The following is a 13,619-nucleotide window of genomic DNA, read 5'->3' on the forward strand; positions in this document are numbered from 1 at the left end:
ATCGTCGTTACATTAAAACCAATTTTCTTTTTTTTTTCTTTTTTTTTTTTATCATTTACAGTAATTTTTCTCTACACCTAACTGTTTTGAAACTTATAACCTTTAAGACATAGTTGAAAATGATTCAATCAACTTAACCAACCTCATTTGTCATCATTACATAAAACTTGTGCCAATTTGGTATGACATTTTTTTCCTCCTAAAGTTCTATTAAAGATACAAAAGTTCTATGAAAATAAAATTTTGTATTTGGCTACAGATAGACTGAGTTTTTTTTTTTTTTGGCTTAAAACACCTGGTTTTCCTCCTTCTATAAAAGCCTGAAATTTAACTTCTTCCAAAAAGCAGAAAATAAGCTATCAAGGAAAGTTTAGTTTTCTTTATATATCTTTCCTTTAATATCATTACATTCTCTTTATTTTTTCCCCCTCTGTGCATCACATCTATTTACAAAAGATTTAACTATTAAAAGCTCTATCTAGATAAGCTATCCCAAACGGACTATTCTTTCTTAGGCTATATACACATGACTTACATAGACACAGTGCCAAACAGGCAACTTTTGTAGATGGCATGTTGTTGTTTTCCTTGCATGTGTAACTCTTTCCAAGCTATCGATGTCATCATCGTGGATGTCATAAACAAAGTCATTCAACCATGTAGATTCTATAAAAGATTCAGGTTTAGATGAAGAAGAAAAAATAAAAACAAACAAACAAAACAAAAAAAAAGGGGTATGCTAATATATATTTTCATTGAATAACTAAAAGTTTGGAATATTTTGTTTTGTTAATGTTTTTGTTTGTGGAAAGTTTGATACATAAATACGATATTAAAAAACAAGCACATACCAAAAAAGGTCACCTTATGAGTGTCAAACCAATGGCAGTGACAATAAGAGTAGATGGAACACCAAATTTGAGGTGGTTCCAGAAGGTAAGAGTGTATCCAAGATTTGGTGCTCGGCGAGCTTGTTCACACACTATCAAGTTGGCTGCTGATCCCAACAGTGAGAGGTTCCCTGCTATTGTGCTCACCCATGCTAAGATCAGCCAAGCTTTCTTCTCGTCCGCCGCGGAAATCATAGCTGCTGATGCCGCAACTCGTGCTCCAAGCAACAGAACTGGACCATAAAAAACCAATGTTTTGAGTTTGAGAAAGGTTAAAACACAAGGTAGTGAGAATCCTAAATATCGGTTGATTGAACATTGAATATGCACAAGAAAAGACACACTGCCATCTTAAAATGGAGGATATATGTTAGAGGAATTGATGATAATCATCTTCGCACTTGCACCAAATGAACATGGAGATACTTCCCCTTCCAGGTTCTGAAGCCAACTATAATTAAAAGATTCAAGTGATACATAAAGCAGACATTTTCAGCCAACTTGGGTATTGATAAAACAGTGCTGTTGCTCAAAACAAGTAGTGAACTTTCTGGTGATTAGGCAGAGAAAAGTAAAAAGGCTACTTTTTTGGTTCCAACCAATATTGTAAATGAGTTCTGAGTTTTTGCAACTCGGGTTGTCAAAAATTTTTCATTCTAACATGCTTTCATAAAACAGACAATAAGGAGGCAATTTAACATTTCACAAACAGAATAAGAGATATATACCAGTTGGCACATTTGAAGCCAAATTTGATAGGACAAGTACCACAACTGCAAGAACGGCTATCCCACTGGCACTATCAACTTGTGCAAAGGGCTCCACAAACTCCCAGAATGTGCTTGGTATCCCTGTTTTGTTAAAGCCATCAACTGTGATAAACATTCCACAGAAGAAAATCAAAAGCGAATAGGAGACCTGGTCAAAGAAGAGAAACAAATTTAAGAGGTCATACTTTTCTCCAACAACAAAATCAGCATTTGTAATTTGCTACAAAAATGTGCTATAAGCTTAGCAATTTTAAACATGTTTTGAAGTACTAAAATAAAGAGCTTTTTTCGCACAAAGATTTTACCTTTTCTAGGCATGGCCGAGCATCCTTGAAATCAAGAACTATAAGAGCAAGTGCAGCAGTAATTGCAGTCCATGACATATTCATTCCCAAAATCAAAGCAATCAACATTCCTAGAGTAACACAGTAAACGCAAAATTTCCACAGTATCCTTTTCCACCTGGTGCTTTTGTCTTCCTTCTCTTCTGAATGAATAGTTTCTTCATTTCTTTGAGAGGACAAATCACTCATTGAATCCTTTGATGCATTTGAATTTCTTGTGGACTCCAAAGCATCAACTCCTAGGATTTCATTATCGCTCATACTTGATCGGTTTCTCAGATTCTCAGCAGAAATATTGTTTCCTACAACATTTGGAGAACCATTTGTGGATGAAAAATGTGACATTGTGGCCGGTGAAAACCTATGGGAATTAACATCTTCCTCCGCAACAACTTCTGAAGTTGCATCCTCTTCATCCTTCTGGATGGACAACAACTTCCAGTACATGGATAGAAGAATCAAAGCATTGACTAAAACCCCAACAAGCATTGCGGGGAGAATTCCAAACAAAAAACTTCCAAAGGAAATCTTACTCTGTACAGCTATAACCAGGTTTTGAGGATTGCCAATTGGAGTAGCTGAAGACCCTATATTTGAACTTGAGGCAAGGGCAAGTAGGAATGGATGGGGTGGGAGATTATGTTGCCTTGCAATTTTCAACACAAATTCAGTCAAAACCACACAAGAAGTGTCATTTGTGAAAAGGGCGCTCGAAATGGCAGAAATCAAGCAGATTCTAAAGAGCAAGTCTTTTGCTCCTTTGTTTTTCCATGAAAGCAATTTACCCAAATACTTGAACATATCAGCTCTTTCAAGATATACACTAACAACCATAGTTCCAAAGAGAAGTCCAAGGATTGGGAGATCTATAGCAGCATAAGCTTGATCCGGATTTAGGACTCTGAATATGACCATAAGCATAGCACCAAGAAGAGACCCTGCAGTCCTCCCAACTGGTAGAAAAGGTACCGCTGGGAACACTGCCAACACCCAGAAGATTGCAAAGGCAATCGAGCCTAGAGCCACTTTTACAGGAGAAGCCATGGCCATTTTTGCAACGTCAAGAAGATGATATGTAGCTTTTACTTTGCACAGTATTCCAATGGGCTCATGTAAATCAATATAACTCCATGGCTAATTCCCACATAATCTATCCAGTCAAGAAATTAATGCTCCGAGGGGGAACCGCTTATGCAAAGATTCAACAATAGGTCTCTGCCACTGTGCCACACATGCAAGGAACAAAATGTCTTTGCCACTGGTGAACAAACATGTAGGAATGCAAACTTGTAATAGCCATTATTGCATGATTGGATTATGTAAAAATCTTGATAAAATCACAGAGAAAAATTATTTCTCATAATTGGAAGAGAATGATGAGTTCAGCTAAACTAATAATCTATGGTTGTATTAAACTTATTTCACAAACTTTTTTTTTTTTTTTTTCGTGCTTTTGACTTGAAGACAACATAGAGGTTGCAATCAAATCTTATAACAATCATTGGTGGACAATAGAATGAATAATTCAGCAATTTGAAGAAAATGTCACTTCCACTCCGAGTCCATGCTATTCAAATTCTAAGCTAAATCCAATTTGAACCCAGAAAAATCCAGATTCAAAATTCCGCCGTATAATCATAGAAAATGAATTTATAGCATCTAAAGAAACTACCCACATAATGATATCAATTTCAAATTGGATAGCAGAAACCATATTTTTCCACAACCTTCAAACAGTGCCTGCTTGGAAGCAGTTTTTCACTGACCTTCAAAGAAAATCTAACCCGAATTAATAATAATAAACCCAGATTGAAAAGTTCTTTAAAAAAAGAAAGTGAAAAAGTTACCTCAAAAAGGGAAATTGGAAGTGGGTTTAATAAAAACTGTCCCTCGCTTTAAACACATACAAATATTTAATCTTCTCCAGGCTTCAAAAATATGTAAAAGGTCTTATTTGCATGCTTAAAAGCAGCACTTTTTTTTGTTGGCTTTGGATGTGGTGAGTGCTTTGGATTCAGGAGTTTCCACTTTGCAAAAGATTGGACTAAAATGGATCGCACAGATCCGCAGACTCACATGAGCAAAGTTTTTTCTGCCAACCCAGAAAATAAAAGTAAAAAACAACAAAGTTTTCTTGACACATAGTCAACCAAAAAAAATTTTAAAAAAAAATTGAAAAAACTAGTTGTGCTAATAGAGCATGTACACGTGCAGTAAATATTGGTGTAGACGATATGGGATTTCGATTATTTGATTGAATGAGATCATTTAATTAACTAAATTAAACTAAAAAATGATTTGACGTTTTATGGGTTTGTATTAAACAACAATTTTGCTCTTTGTCTATTACCAATTTAACACCCACATAAGACAAACCATACTTTACCCATAAGTCATTGCTAGTCCAAATCGCATTTGACAAACAAAATTCCAATGAAAAAAAAAAAAAGAAAAAAAAAAAAGAAAGAAAGTTGAACTTACCATTTGCCCATTGAAACGTATGAATCTAACTCAAAATCACGTGGGTTTTCGAGTTTCTTTTTAACTTTTTTGGTAAAAAATTAATCTCTTAGGTTAGGAGTTTCAGATCCCAAAACTGATAGTGATATACGGTAACTTAATCCCATTCCCAGAGAATCTCTTCAGATGGATGATATTAAATATGCTTTTATATTGTCTTTATCAAATAATATTAGACAGAATAATAGTTTAATTGAACGTTATTTTATCTTGGCTGTCTAGGTGAGTGAAAGAGTGGGGGAGGATATATATTTTTTTTTTTTGTCCCTGGTTTTAAACTAAAATTTATACAAATAAAAATTTTCTCATTTATTTATTTTATTTCTTAAATTTGTGGTCCAAGTTTTCCCATTGATTATGATCAAGTTGACCTGATGAAATTGACTGCAAACTATCTTTTGAGATTTGTTTAATTTCAATAATTTTATGTTTATGTCAGAGTTCCAACCTGTCCAAGTAACGAAGTAACATGTAATAATAGAGTAATGAGGGTTAAGAAAATGACATGTTTTTGTTTCTACGTTGTTGTTGGATCATGCACTTTTCAGATTTTAGGAAGTGCTGTAAAATTCGGCTAATTTTCTAGTAATTATCTGGTGTACCTACACCAGGGTTATATATGGCATTACATTATCTTCGTTTGGTGTTTTTTTGTTTTGTTTTTTGTTGTTTTAAAAATTATTTTAAGAAGAGATTGTAATTTGTAATTTGTAATTTTTTTCAGTGGACGGTTCGCCAAGTCCCCAAATGATTGTTGCAGGTTGGGGTCCTCCCATTTCCTTTTGTCTCCCTTTGGTGGTTGCCTGGTTCTTTGGCTGCTCAATCAAAACCCCTATTTTTTATTTTTTTTTTAAGAAAAGAATTAGGACACGTGTCCTGGAATGTTTGGCTTATCAATATTATTCTGAAATGAAAACAAAAACAAAGCTAGATCTCAATTAGTTAGGCTTAAGGAAATTTTCAAACGAAACAGGATTTATGTGGCTTACGTTTAACTTGCTCTTGTGGATCCCATACATATTTACTGAAGGTTAATTAAAACAAATAAAACTCTTTAATGAAACCTACAGTTAAACAAAATGAATATGATAATCAACCAAAATATTGGATCCCCTTAGGCATTTGATATATATTACATTAATCATGAATTATAATATTAAAAAAATAAAAATAAAAATTTGATATTCTATATATAGGGAGGAATTTATTAGGTATATAGCTTCTGTAACATATCATTTTCATAGGACCCAAAACCAGCTACCCAAATAATTGGAGCCCAAGGAAACCAGGTCGAAAAATTCCAACTAGGCCATGTTTAGTTGGATTTGAGGTGTGAATAACTAATCAGTTTGTGTTGCATTGCTCTGGCTCTTTACTGAATCATTGATTTCCATTCACATGAACACTAAAGACTATTTCCTAAACTGAAGGCTTTTTGTCTATATGCAACTCCAACACTTCATTTGTCATATTTCCCTGATTGCATATTTCCCATTTGTTTAATTATGTTTGAATTTCAGAGCAATAAAATCTATATATATGGTCCATTGATGCATATTCTGGTTTGAGAAAAGCCCAGTTCTTGGTTCAGTCTGCTTCTTCTTCTGTACCTGTAAAAATCTATTTGGAAAAGTGGGCAGGTTTGGGACCTATGGTTTGGCTTTTTCATAATAAACATTATTTATTTTTGTCCTTATAGCCTGGCAGCATAACAAGTGCCGGCAACAACCATGAATGGGGCTATATTATGATCCTTTTTCTTTAGCTTCATTGTGGCAATCAATTTTAATGCCCTACATATTTAAAACCCCAACTCAAAAGAGCAAAGAGTTTTCTCCTCAGTGAATGCAAATTTTGAGTAGCTGGAAACAAATAGCCAGATTGTCAAATAGTATTTCACCATAACATCCATGAAAAAGTGGTCCCTGTGTCAGTTTTGTTAGATATTTGCAGTACCATCTCAATTCTAGCAGCCCTACATGTCATGGATTTGATTTATCTCAATTTAGCTTCACTATTTTATTAACTTATGGCCTTTATTTGGAGAAATATTTCAATAGCATACCATGGTGCTATTTTCCTTTTAGTCTTTTATGAAGCTCCCCAATAATAAAAAGCATTATAAATCAAAGATACTTCAACAAATTTAATGATCTAATAGCAAAATTATAAATACTTAATTTGCTTTTGAACGCAGTTTAACACCATTTTAACGCTATTAGCTCTAAAATGCTTCCCAAGATGAAGGGTTTTTTCCGGGTATGGAATAAAGCATCACCAAATCTACGAGACCAAGAAAAGCAAGATTCTAGATCACAGAACAAGATAGATCACCAAATGATTTAGAGGTCTCTTAAAAAATGTGGAAATATGAGCTTCTTCATTTTTTTATTGTTACACATTACAAGAAAAAGTAGTCCACAACAAAACCCCCTATAAGCGAATGCTATCCCTTTGTATAACATCAAGAAATATTACAAAGAATGCTCTATCAGTACTCACACTAATTCCTAGAAAATTATCTCCTCTCTGCATCTTGTTTCTGCTCCTAACACATTCATAAGCAGTTCTTTCATCTCTGCAATCCATCCATTCATCCAACAACAATTTGATCCCAAGTTTTGCCAAGCTGTAGCCGTATCTTCAAAATTGTATAACTCCAGATTTACAACAGATGGGTTAGCTGCTTTACAGTTGCAAATCCAATTGATTTCAAAGTCCTTTCACAGAGGGGAAGCTATGATGAAATATTTTCTACGTTAGCTGACTCCTGGCTGCAAAATGGGAAAGAAAGTCCAACCGTTGCCAGGCTTAGATTCCTTTCCAGCTACTTTTTCATTAGCCCACCACTCTGAGCCATTGGTAGGCTTATCTGAAAATTCTGACTTTGTGCTGTCAAAATTGAATTCCTTTATTGACCCAAGAGTGATGGATCGATGCTTTCGGTAGCACTGATCCTCCCATTCTCCATGATCATTTTCTGGCAATTCAACGGAAGTTTCTTCAACACACGACTCGCTGAAATGATCAGTACCTGTTGATATCATCCTGTCCTTTTTCACTCCACATTCTGATGGCGTATCCTTCAGTGGGTCTGATGCAGTTCTAACCGATGCCATGGATTTATTTGCAAGACAGCGAGCAACATCTTCACCAGTTAACTCAAATGACACTCTATGATTAATTACATTTCCATCAAGTTGGCATCCACTTTCTGAGTTGGCAAGGGATGCCACCTCAGATATTTGGTTCTCCATAGGGAAGCTGTCTCCTGAGGCAGGCCCCACACCATCAGGTGTCAAACATCCAGAACCTAACCTAGAAGCCAGCCCTGCACCATTTGGTGTCAAAGATCCAGAACCAATCCTCGATCCTAGTCCATTACCATCTGGTGTCAAACACCCAGAACCCAGCCTTGAACCCAGCCCTAGACCATCTGGTGTTATTGAACCAGAACCCAGCCTTGAACCCCACTTACGAGTGGTAAAATGTTCAAAACCAAGGAGCCTGGGGGCTTCCCCCATGCGGAACTCAAGAATAGGGTGTCTATCAGGGAAAGGAGAAGATGTACCAGAGTTTGAGATAACTGATCCTGGTGATATGAGCTGACCACCTGGGCTTCCTGGATATGGTTGGTAAGGCTGAAATTCACAATGGGATAATGCAAACTTCTGATTGGTTCCATTGTTTCTACGAGTTCGATCCAGTGATGACGTCAGAAGTTGAGCAAATGGAACTTCTGGCGATGAAGGTGTGGTCAGTTGCACAGATTCTGGTGGGGGAGTGAAAGGAGCAGTGGATGGTTCAGTGGTGAAAGTAGAAAATACAGGCGGAGATACTAACTGAGTCTCATATGCATAAGGACCTATGGCAAATATGGATGCAGGTCCACCCGGAGAGTAGGCATTGACAGAAAGAGAAGTCAATGACAGCAGTCCAGCTGGAGATTGTGTAGCTGATGGAGGATCTGATTGGAGGAAGGATGCAGGAGAAGAAGGAGGGGCAATGAACGGAAGCACAACGGCTGTTGATGGGATTTGGTTTTCAGCTGCAGGGACTGCAGCTCCTGGCACCACTTGTTCAGGAACAAGGACAGCATGGCTAATTCGCTTGGTGTTTTTATGCGATCCAAAACACCAGTAGAGACTCCAGCAGCTACCCCATCTTCTTTTCTGCAGTCAAATGAAATAAGGATATGAATGAGAGGGAATTTCAGCACAACCAATATCTGTTTTCTTCTTTAGCCAGTAAAAAGTCAAGCACATTATAAGAGAATAATCCTCATTAGATATATTAATTTGGTGTCTCAACTTGTAGGATAAGATAAGCCAATGTCTAGATTCATTTATAGAAAAGTAAGCAAAAACATCTCCCACAACTATGTTAACCTCCTTAATGATATTGGATGAAAAGAAATGACTATGAGCATAACCAATTTGTTGAAACTCCTCACTATGTTCATTAATAATGCAAGATGATTATAGAGCTTTAAAGTTATAAAACTACACCTGGTTCTGCATCACATAAAACTACACCCAGTTCTGCATCACATGTCAAATGGTGTGTTTTCCATTCAACACTTGACACAGACAGTCGCTATTTGTACCTAATTTTAGGCTAACCCACATGTCTTGGACTGTAAAACTTAATGGGTGTATAGCACATCCACGCAGGTCATCGACCGTGACACGGCGAAATTGGCTTAAAGTCACTGTAGCGGCTATTAGAAGACAATATTGCGCAAATGTCTGTTTGAACACTCAAACCTAGCCGCCCATCTGAAAATGACAACCCAACCACATTCTCTATAAATATAGAGACAAGGCAAGTGGCTGATCACAAGTTTTAGCACATCACATGACGAATAAGTTTCTTATGCCGATAACATAACATCAAATCGATGTTCCAAATGCATCAAACTAGACATTCCACATGGGATTATTTACAATATGAATATTTAGAAGGGCTGCTGGGTAGTGAGAAGAAAATATGTCTTCTACATGAAGACAGACGCAATAATCCAGAAGTCATACGAAACTTGCAGCATAGGAACTGTGCAGGGACAGAATCAAAGAATCGCTCTAATTGCAAATCATAATTAGATTGCAAATCATAATTAGAGTGCAAAGACAAAGCTATACTCAATTTTCAATGATTTCCATTGACAAGAGAATTGAATTTCAATCCAGAACTGATCGGAATAGAAGAAAAACACACACACACACACACTACAGTATAGATCATGTGTTCAATTGAGCACCAAAACCCATTTCTGGAATCTAAAAGGTTGATTTACAGGTCCGAGTGTTAATTCAGTCGACAAAATTGAAATCTATAATAAGATCCTATTTGGGAGCGTAAAGGAAAGATGATATCAGTAAATATAAGAAAGAAATCCGGTAAAAGTATTTTAAGTATAATTGGTTAACCTGAATTTATTACCAAACAAAATCACAATAAATAAAATTCCAAGATTTCTTTTCTCTGTTCTTTTCCTTGATTTCTAAGCAACCAATCACAGCACAAAAGCCATTCTCAATTTACTGAAAACAAAAAAAAAAAAAAAAAAAAAAAAGGGCCGCAACCAAAAAGTTATTCACTTTAGGGGAAAAAGCTCAAACAATCTGTATCTCATAATTGAGATAAAGCATAGAGAAAAATTTGACAAGATCCATCTCTCCAAAATTCTCTAGCTCTTTTCCCATAGTTTCTCAGAAACCAAACAGAAAATATCCAGAACCGATAACATAAAAATAGAAACTTTTCACCAGCATGAATAAAATCATACATACAGCAAATACATACACCTATACGTATAAACATACACAAAAAACAAGAGAGACAGAGAGAGATTTACAGGAACGGCGGTGGGTTGGGCTCGAGTCTCGGCTGAGACTATAGCAGAAGCAGCAGCGTTGATGGTCTCCACGCTGTTGTTAACGCTTCTCATCCTTTGATTTCCGATTTCAAGATTCGATTTTTTTTTTTTTTTTTATCCAAATAAAAAAGACTAATCTTGGCAGCCTCTTTCAGAAAACGACAACTGCTATTTCCGGTCACATCGCCGGAAAATGATTGGTTTTCCGGCGAGATTCAAACTCCATGGCAGGTATATATTGGAATTAAATCTTTGATAAATGAATGTTGGGTTTGTTTTTTTCTTTTTTAGCCTTTAGCTAATAGCAAAGCATATTCAGAGGAAAAAAAAAGAGAAAAAGAAAAAAAAGAAAAAAGAAAAAAGAAAAAAAAAGAGATTGTTTGTTGGTGAGAAAAACACTCTGAAACCAAAAAATGTAAAGCCTCATATAAGCTCTTCCTTAATCAAGACTCTCCTCTCTCTCTCTCTCTCTCTCTCTCTCTCTCTCTCTCTATATCCCTCTCTTTTTTTTTTTCTTTTTTTTTTTTTTTCGTTTTTGGCTTTCTCCTCCAGTCTTTACGCTCCGGTTTCTTCTATTTTTACAACAAAAAGTCGCCACGCCTTCTTGAAAGGATAATTGGGACCCACCCAATTATTTTTCTATTATTTCTGTTATTATTTATTATTTATTATTTCTTTTTTCCTACAAAATTATTCTCCACAGCATGTCTGATTTCATTAAAATATAATTTAAAAAACTTAAATGTTTTTTTTATTAATAAATGGGTTAATTTGGGCATAGTTTTCACAAAATGATTTTAAAATCTGTACAAAGTTGAAGTTAAGTAAGTGGACAAGAAAGCCCAGCTGTCAGCTCTTTTGCTTCATTTTCTCAGCGTCTGATTTGGTAATTATATAACCCTTTTTTTCTTTTTTAATGAAGTCAAAGTGGCTATGAGTCTAATTAAAAAGGTTTATTGTAATTAAATTAAAAGAGTTACCAAGTCATTTTTTTTTATTGGTTGAGAAAATTTTCACATTATGTGTTAATTGACAGGATTGTCCCCTGATCGGAATCGGAATTGTGATCGTGCCACAAAGTAAATGATCAACGGTGGCTATTAAATGCAGAAACCAACAACCGGCGGTGGGAGGGTGAGATACTCGTGATCTTGTTGTTTTTCATATATAATAAATAAAGATAAGCCATGAGCGTGACCCTCGTGACCTTATTTGTGTGGCTGGGTCCTACACGCCAAGAAAATTTTCTAAACTCATGATCCAACAATTTTGACCGTTAGATGGATAGAAATAAATAAATCTAACAGTTTTTTGATCATGTGGATAAACCAAAATATCAAACTTACTTTTTTTTTGGGGAATAAACTTTTCCTTGCTTGTCAAGTAATTTTCAATAGTCTTCCTAAATAGTTCATCCGAAACAGTCCAATAGCAGACAAAGTAATAATTGTTTTATAGGTATTTAATTCTTTTGATATATTATAAAAGTATTTATATATATATATATATATATATTTTTATTTTTATTTTTGCTATGCCCCCAGTATTTATAAAAGTATTCATATTTTGCAATTTTTTTTTTTATATTTACATGGGAGATTTAAACTTGGTCAATGCTCAAAACCTTAGTAATTTTTACCATTGGCTTCTTTTCTTGTTAAGGAGCATTTTTATCTTTCTGTACATGATCAAGTTTATTGTTAATTATTATTATTATAAGGATACAATTTTTATTTTTTTTTGGGAATGAGTACAAAAATCAATATGCAATAAAGGTATAAAGATTTTTTATTTTCTTTGTTGATGAAGGAAAGCTAAAATGTCATTAATAACACATTTTCATTATCAAGTAGAAATAGATTTTTATACATACAATTTAACATCATAAAAATAATAAGAGTTCCTTCCTTGGAACAAAGTATCAATTCTACTACATAAGAAAAAGAAAATAAAATATAAATATATATATATATATATATGGCACATTCAATGTAATCAGATATTTGATGAAGATTTTTAACAAATATTATTTTATTCATTAAATGTTTAGATTTAAAAATGTATAAGTCATAAGAATAAATACTCATTTACTTTTAAAAATATATAATCAAAATAAAAATAATTTATCAAATATTTTGATATCTTTTTACATTTTTATATAAAAAAAATGTATATATACCACGCGCTCAAGGGCAAACACGAGTCGTGTAAAAAAATTGAGTTGGGATAGGGGTATTTCCGTCCAAAAGAAGGCATATAAATTTCCTTTTAAATGTTTTAAAGGGGTAGCGAATAGCGATGCTTTGCAATCGTCAATGAAAGAAGTGCACGTGTGGGAGATCCGCCATGTATTTTGATGGGTTTTCGTGCAGCGCTTGACCCCCTCGTGCGTGTGACAACGACAGTCTCTTTTATTTATTTATTTATTTTTATTTTTATTTTTATTATTATTTAAAATATATATATATATATATATATATATAATTTGCTGGCTAAATTAAAACTTGCACGGGTGGTTCTCTTTCAGTCCATTATCCTTTTGCTTTCTGATAATGATATCTCAACCCCTTCTTTCTTGGTCTCATTACTGCTCTCTTTTTCCTCTCTCAAAAAGCTCCTTTTTATTAACTCATACTTTTTAACCTTTTAAAAGCTGCCTTTTTTTTCTTTTTCTTTTTAATCTTCTAAGCCTTTTTAGGTTATTTTTTAATCCTTTTTTTATATTATACAGTTTTTTTTTTTTTTTGAACTTTTTAACCTCCTACCTTTTCCTATGTTTCTTAGTAATTAATATGTTGGATTTAACAGTACTAATCCATGAGCATTCACTTTTATTCAACAAATAAATGATTAATCCGCTTTCATAGATTTCACCCCAACATAATTAAAAAAATCAAGTGTATTTAGACAACCTAGAAAAAATAATTCTTTGTTCTTAAGCATTAAGGTGTGTTTGGGGGCACTAGATTGTGATGTGATGCGATAGCATAAGAGAAAAAAGCTTCATTACCCACGAATGGAAATCATCTCAAATATCTATAATGATGAGAATTTTTGAAAATTATGGAATAGGAATTTTGTCACTAGGAATCAACCAAAGGGTGATCAATACTTAGGAATCAATAGTAGATGCCAAACACGGTCTTAGACCCCTTTCTTTCATTTTTTTTTTTTTTAATTTAAAAAAAAAAAAGGGGCAAACTTAGCTTTTTGACTT

The 13,619-nt window shown here is 34.3% G+C and overlaps 2 protein-coding genes across 5 annotated transcripts; both read right to left on the reverse strand.

Moving 5' to 3' along the window:
• Positions 1–357: 357 nt before the first annotated feature.
• LOC107423510 (silicon efflux transporter LSI2) lies at positions 358–4,254 on the reverse strand. Of its 4 annotated transcripts, none has more exons than XM_016033092.4 (5): positions 3,852–4,254; positions 1,966–3,225; positions 1,619–1,808; positions 865–1,123; positions 358–666 (listed from the first exon to the last, which is right to left on the reverse strand). In XM_016033092.4, the coding sequence occupies exons 2-5, from the start codon at positions 3,052–3,054 to the stop codon at positions 648–650; spliced, it is 1,557 nt and encodes a 518-aa protein (XP_015888578.2). In that variant the 5' UTR covers positions 3,055–3,225; positions 3,852–4,254; the 3' UTR covers positions 358–647. The 4 variants fall into 4 exon arrangements, with proteins under 4 accessions (XP_015888578.2, XP_060676046.1, XP_060676048.1 ...); XM_060820063.1 differs by having other exon boundaries at positions 1,966–3,262; XM_060820065.1 differs by having other exon boundaries at positions 852–1,123; positions 1,966–3,262.
• A 2,598-nt stretch (positions 4,255–6,852) lies between these two features.
• LOC107423668 (uncharacterized) lies at positions 6,853–10,917 on the reverse strand. The gene is made up of 2 exons (XM_016033277.4): positions 10,382–10,917; positions 6,853–8,696 (listed from the first exon to the last, which is right to left on the reverse strand). Exons 1-2 carry the CDS (start codon positions 10,472–10,474, stop codon positions 7,284–7,286), a joined length of 1,506 nt encoding a protein of 501 aa, XP_015888763.3. The 5' UTR covers positions 10,475–10,917; the 3' UTR covers positions 6,853–7,283.
• Positions 10,918–13,619: the final 2,702 nt, after the last annotated feature.

The sequence above is a fragment of the Ziziphus jujuba genome, chromosome 8 (genome assembly GCF_031755915.1).
Source record: "Ziziphus jujuba cultivar Dongzao chromosome 8, ASM3175591v1".
Lineage (NCBI taxonomy): Eukaryota > Viridiplantae > Streptophyta > Magnoliopsida > Rosales > Rhamnaceae > Ziziphus > Ziziphus jujuba.

What these genes read in the sequence shown, in the direction of transcription:
- LOC107423510 (XM_016033092.4), bottom strand. Translation starts at nt 3,054, where the DNA reads ATGGCCATGGCTTCTCCTGTAAAAGTGGCTCTAGGCTCGATTGCCTTT. An exon ending in CTCGGCCATGCCTAGAAAAG is followed by an intron (nt 1,809 to 1,965) that starts GTAAAATCTTTG and finishes TTCTTTGACCAG; the next exon opens with GTCTCCTATTCGCTTTTGAT. An exon ending in GGCTTCAAATGTGCCAACTG is followed by an intron (nt 1,124 to 1,618) that starts GTATATATCTCT and finishes TTTATGGTCCAG; the next exon opens with TTCTGTTGCTTGGAGCACGA.
- LOC107423668 (XM_016033277.4), bottom strand. Translation starts at nt 10,474, where the DNA reads ATGAGAAGCGTTAACAACAGCGTGGAGACCATCAACGCTGCTGCTTCT. An exon ending in CCCAACCCACCGCCGTTCCT is followed by an intron (nt 8,697 to 10,381) that starts GTAAATCTCTCT and finishes ATTTGACTGCAG; the next exon opens with AAAAGAAGATGGGGTAGCTG.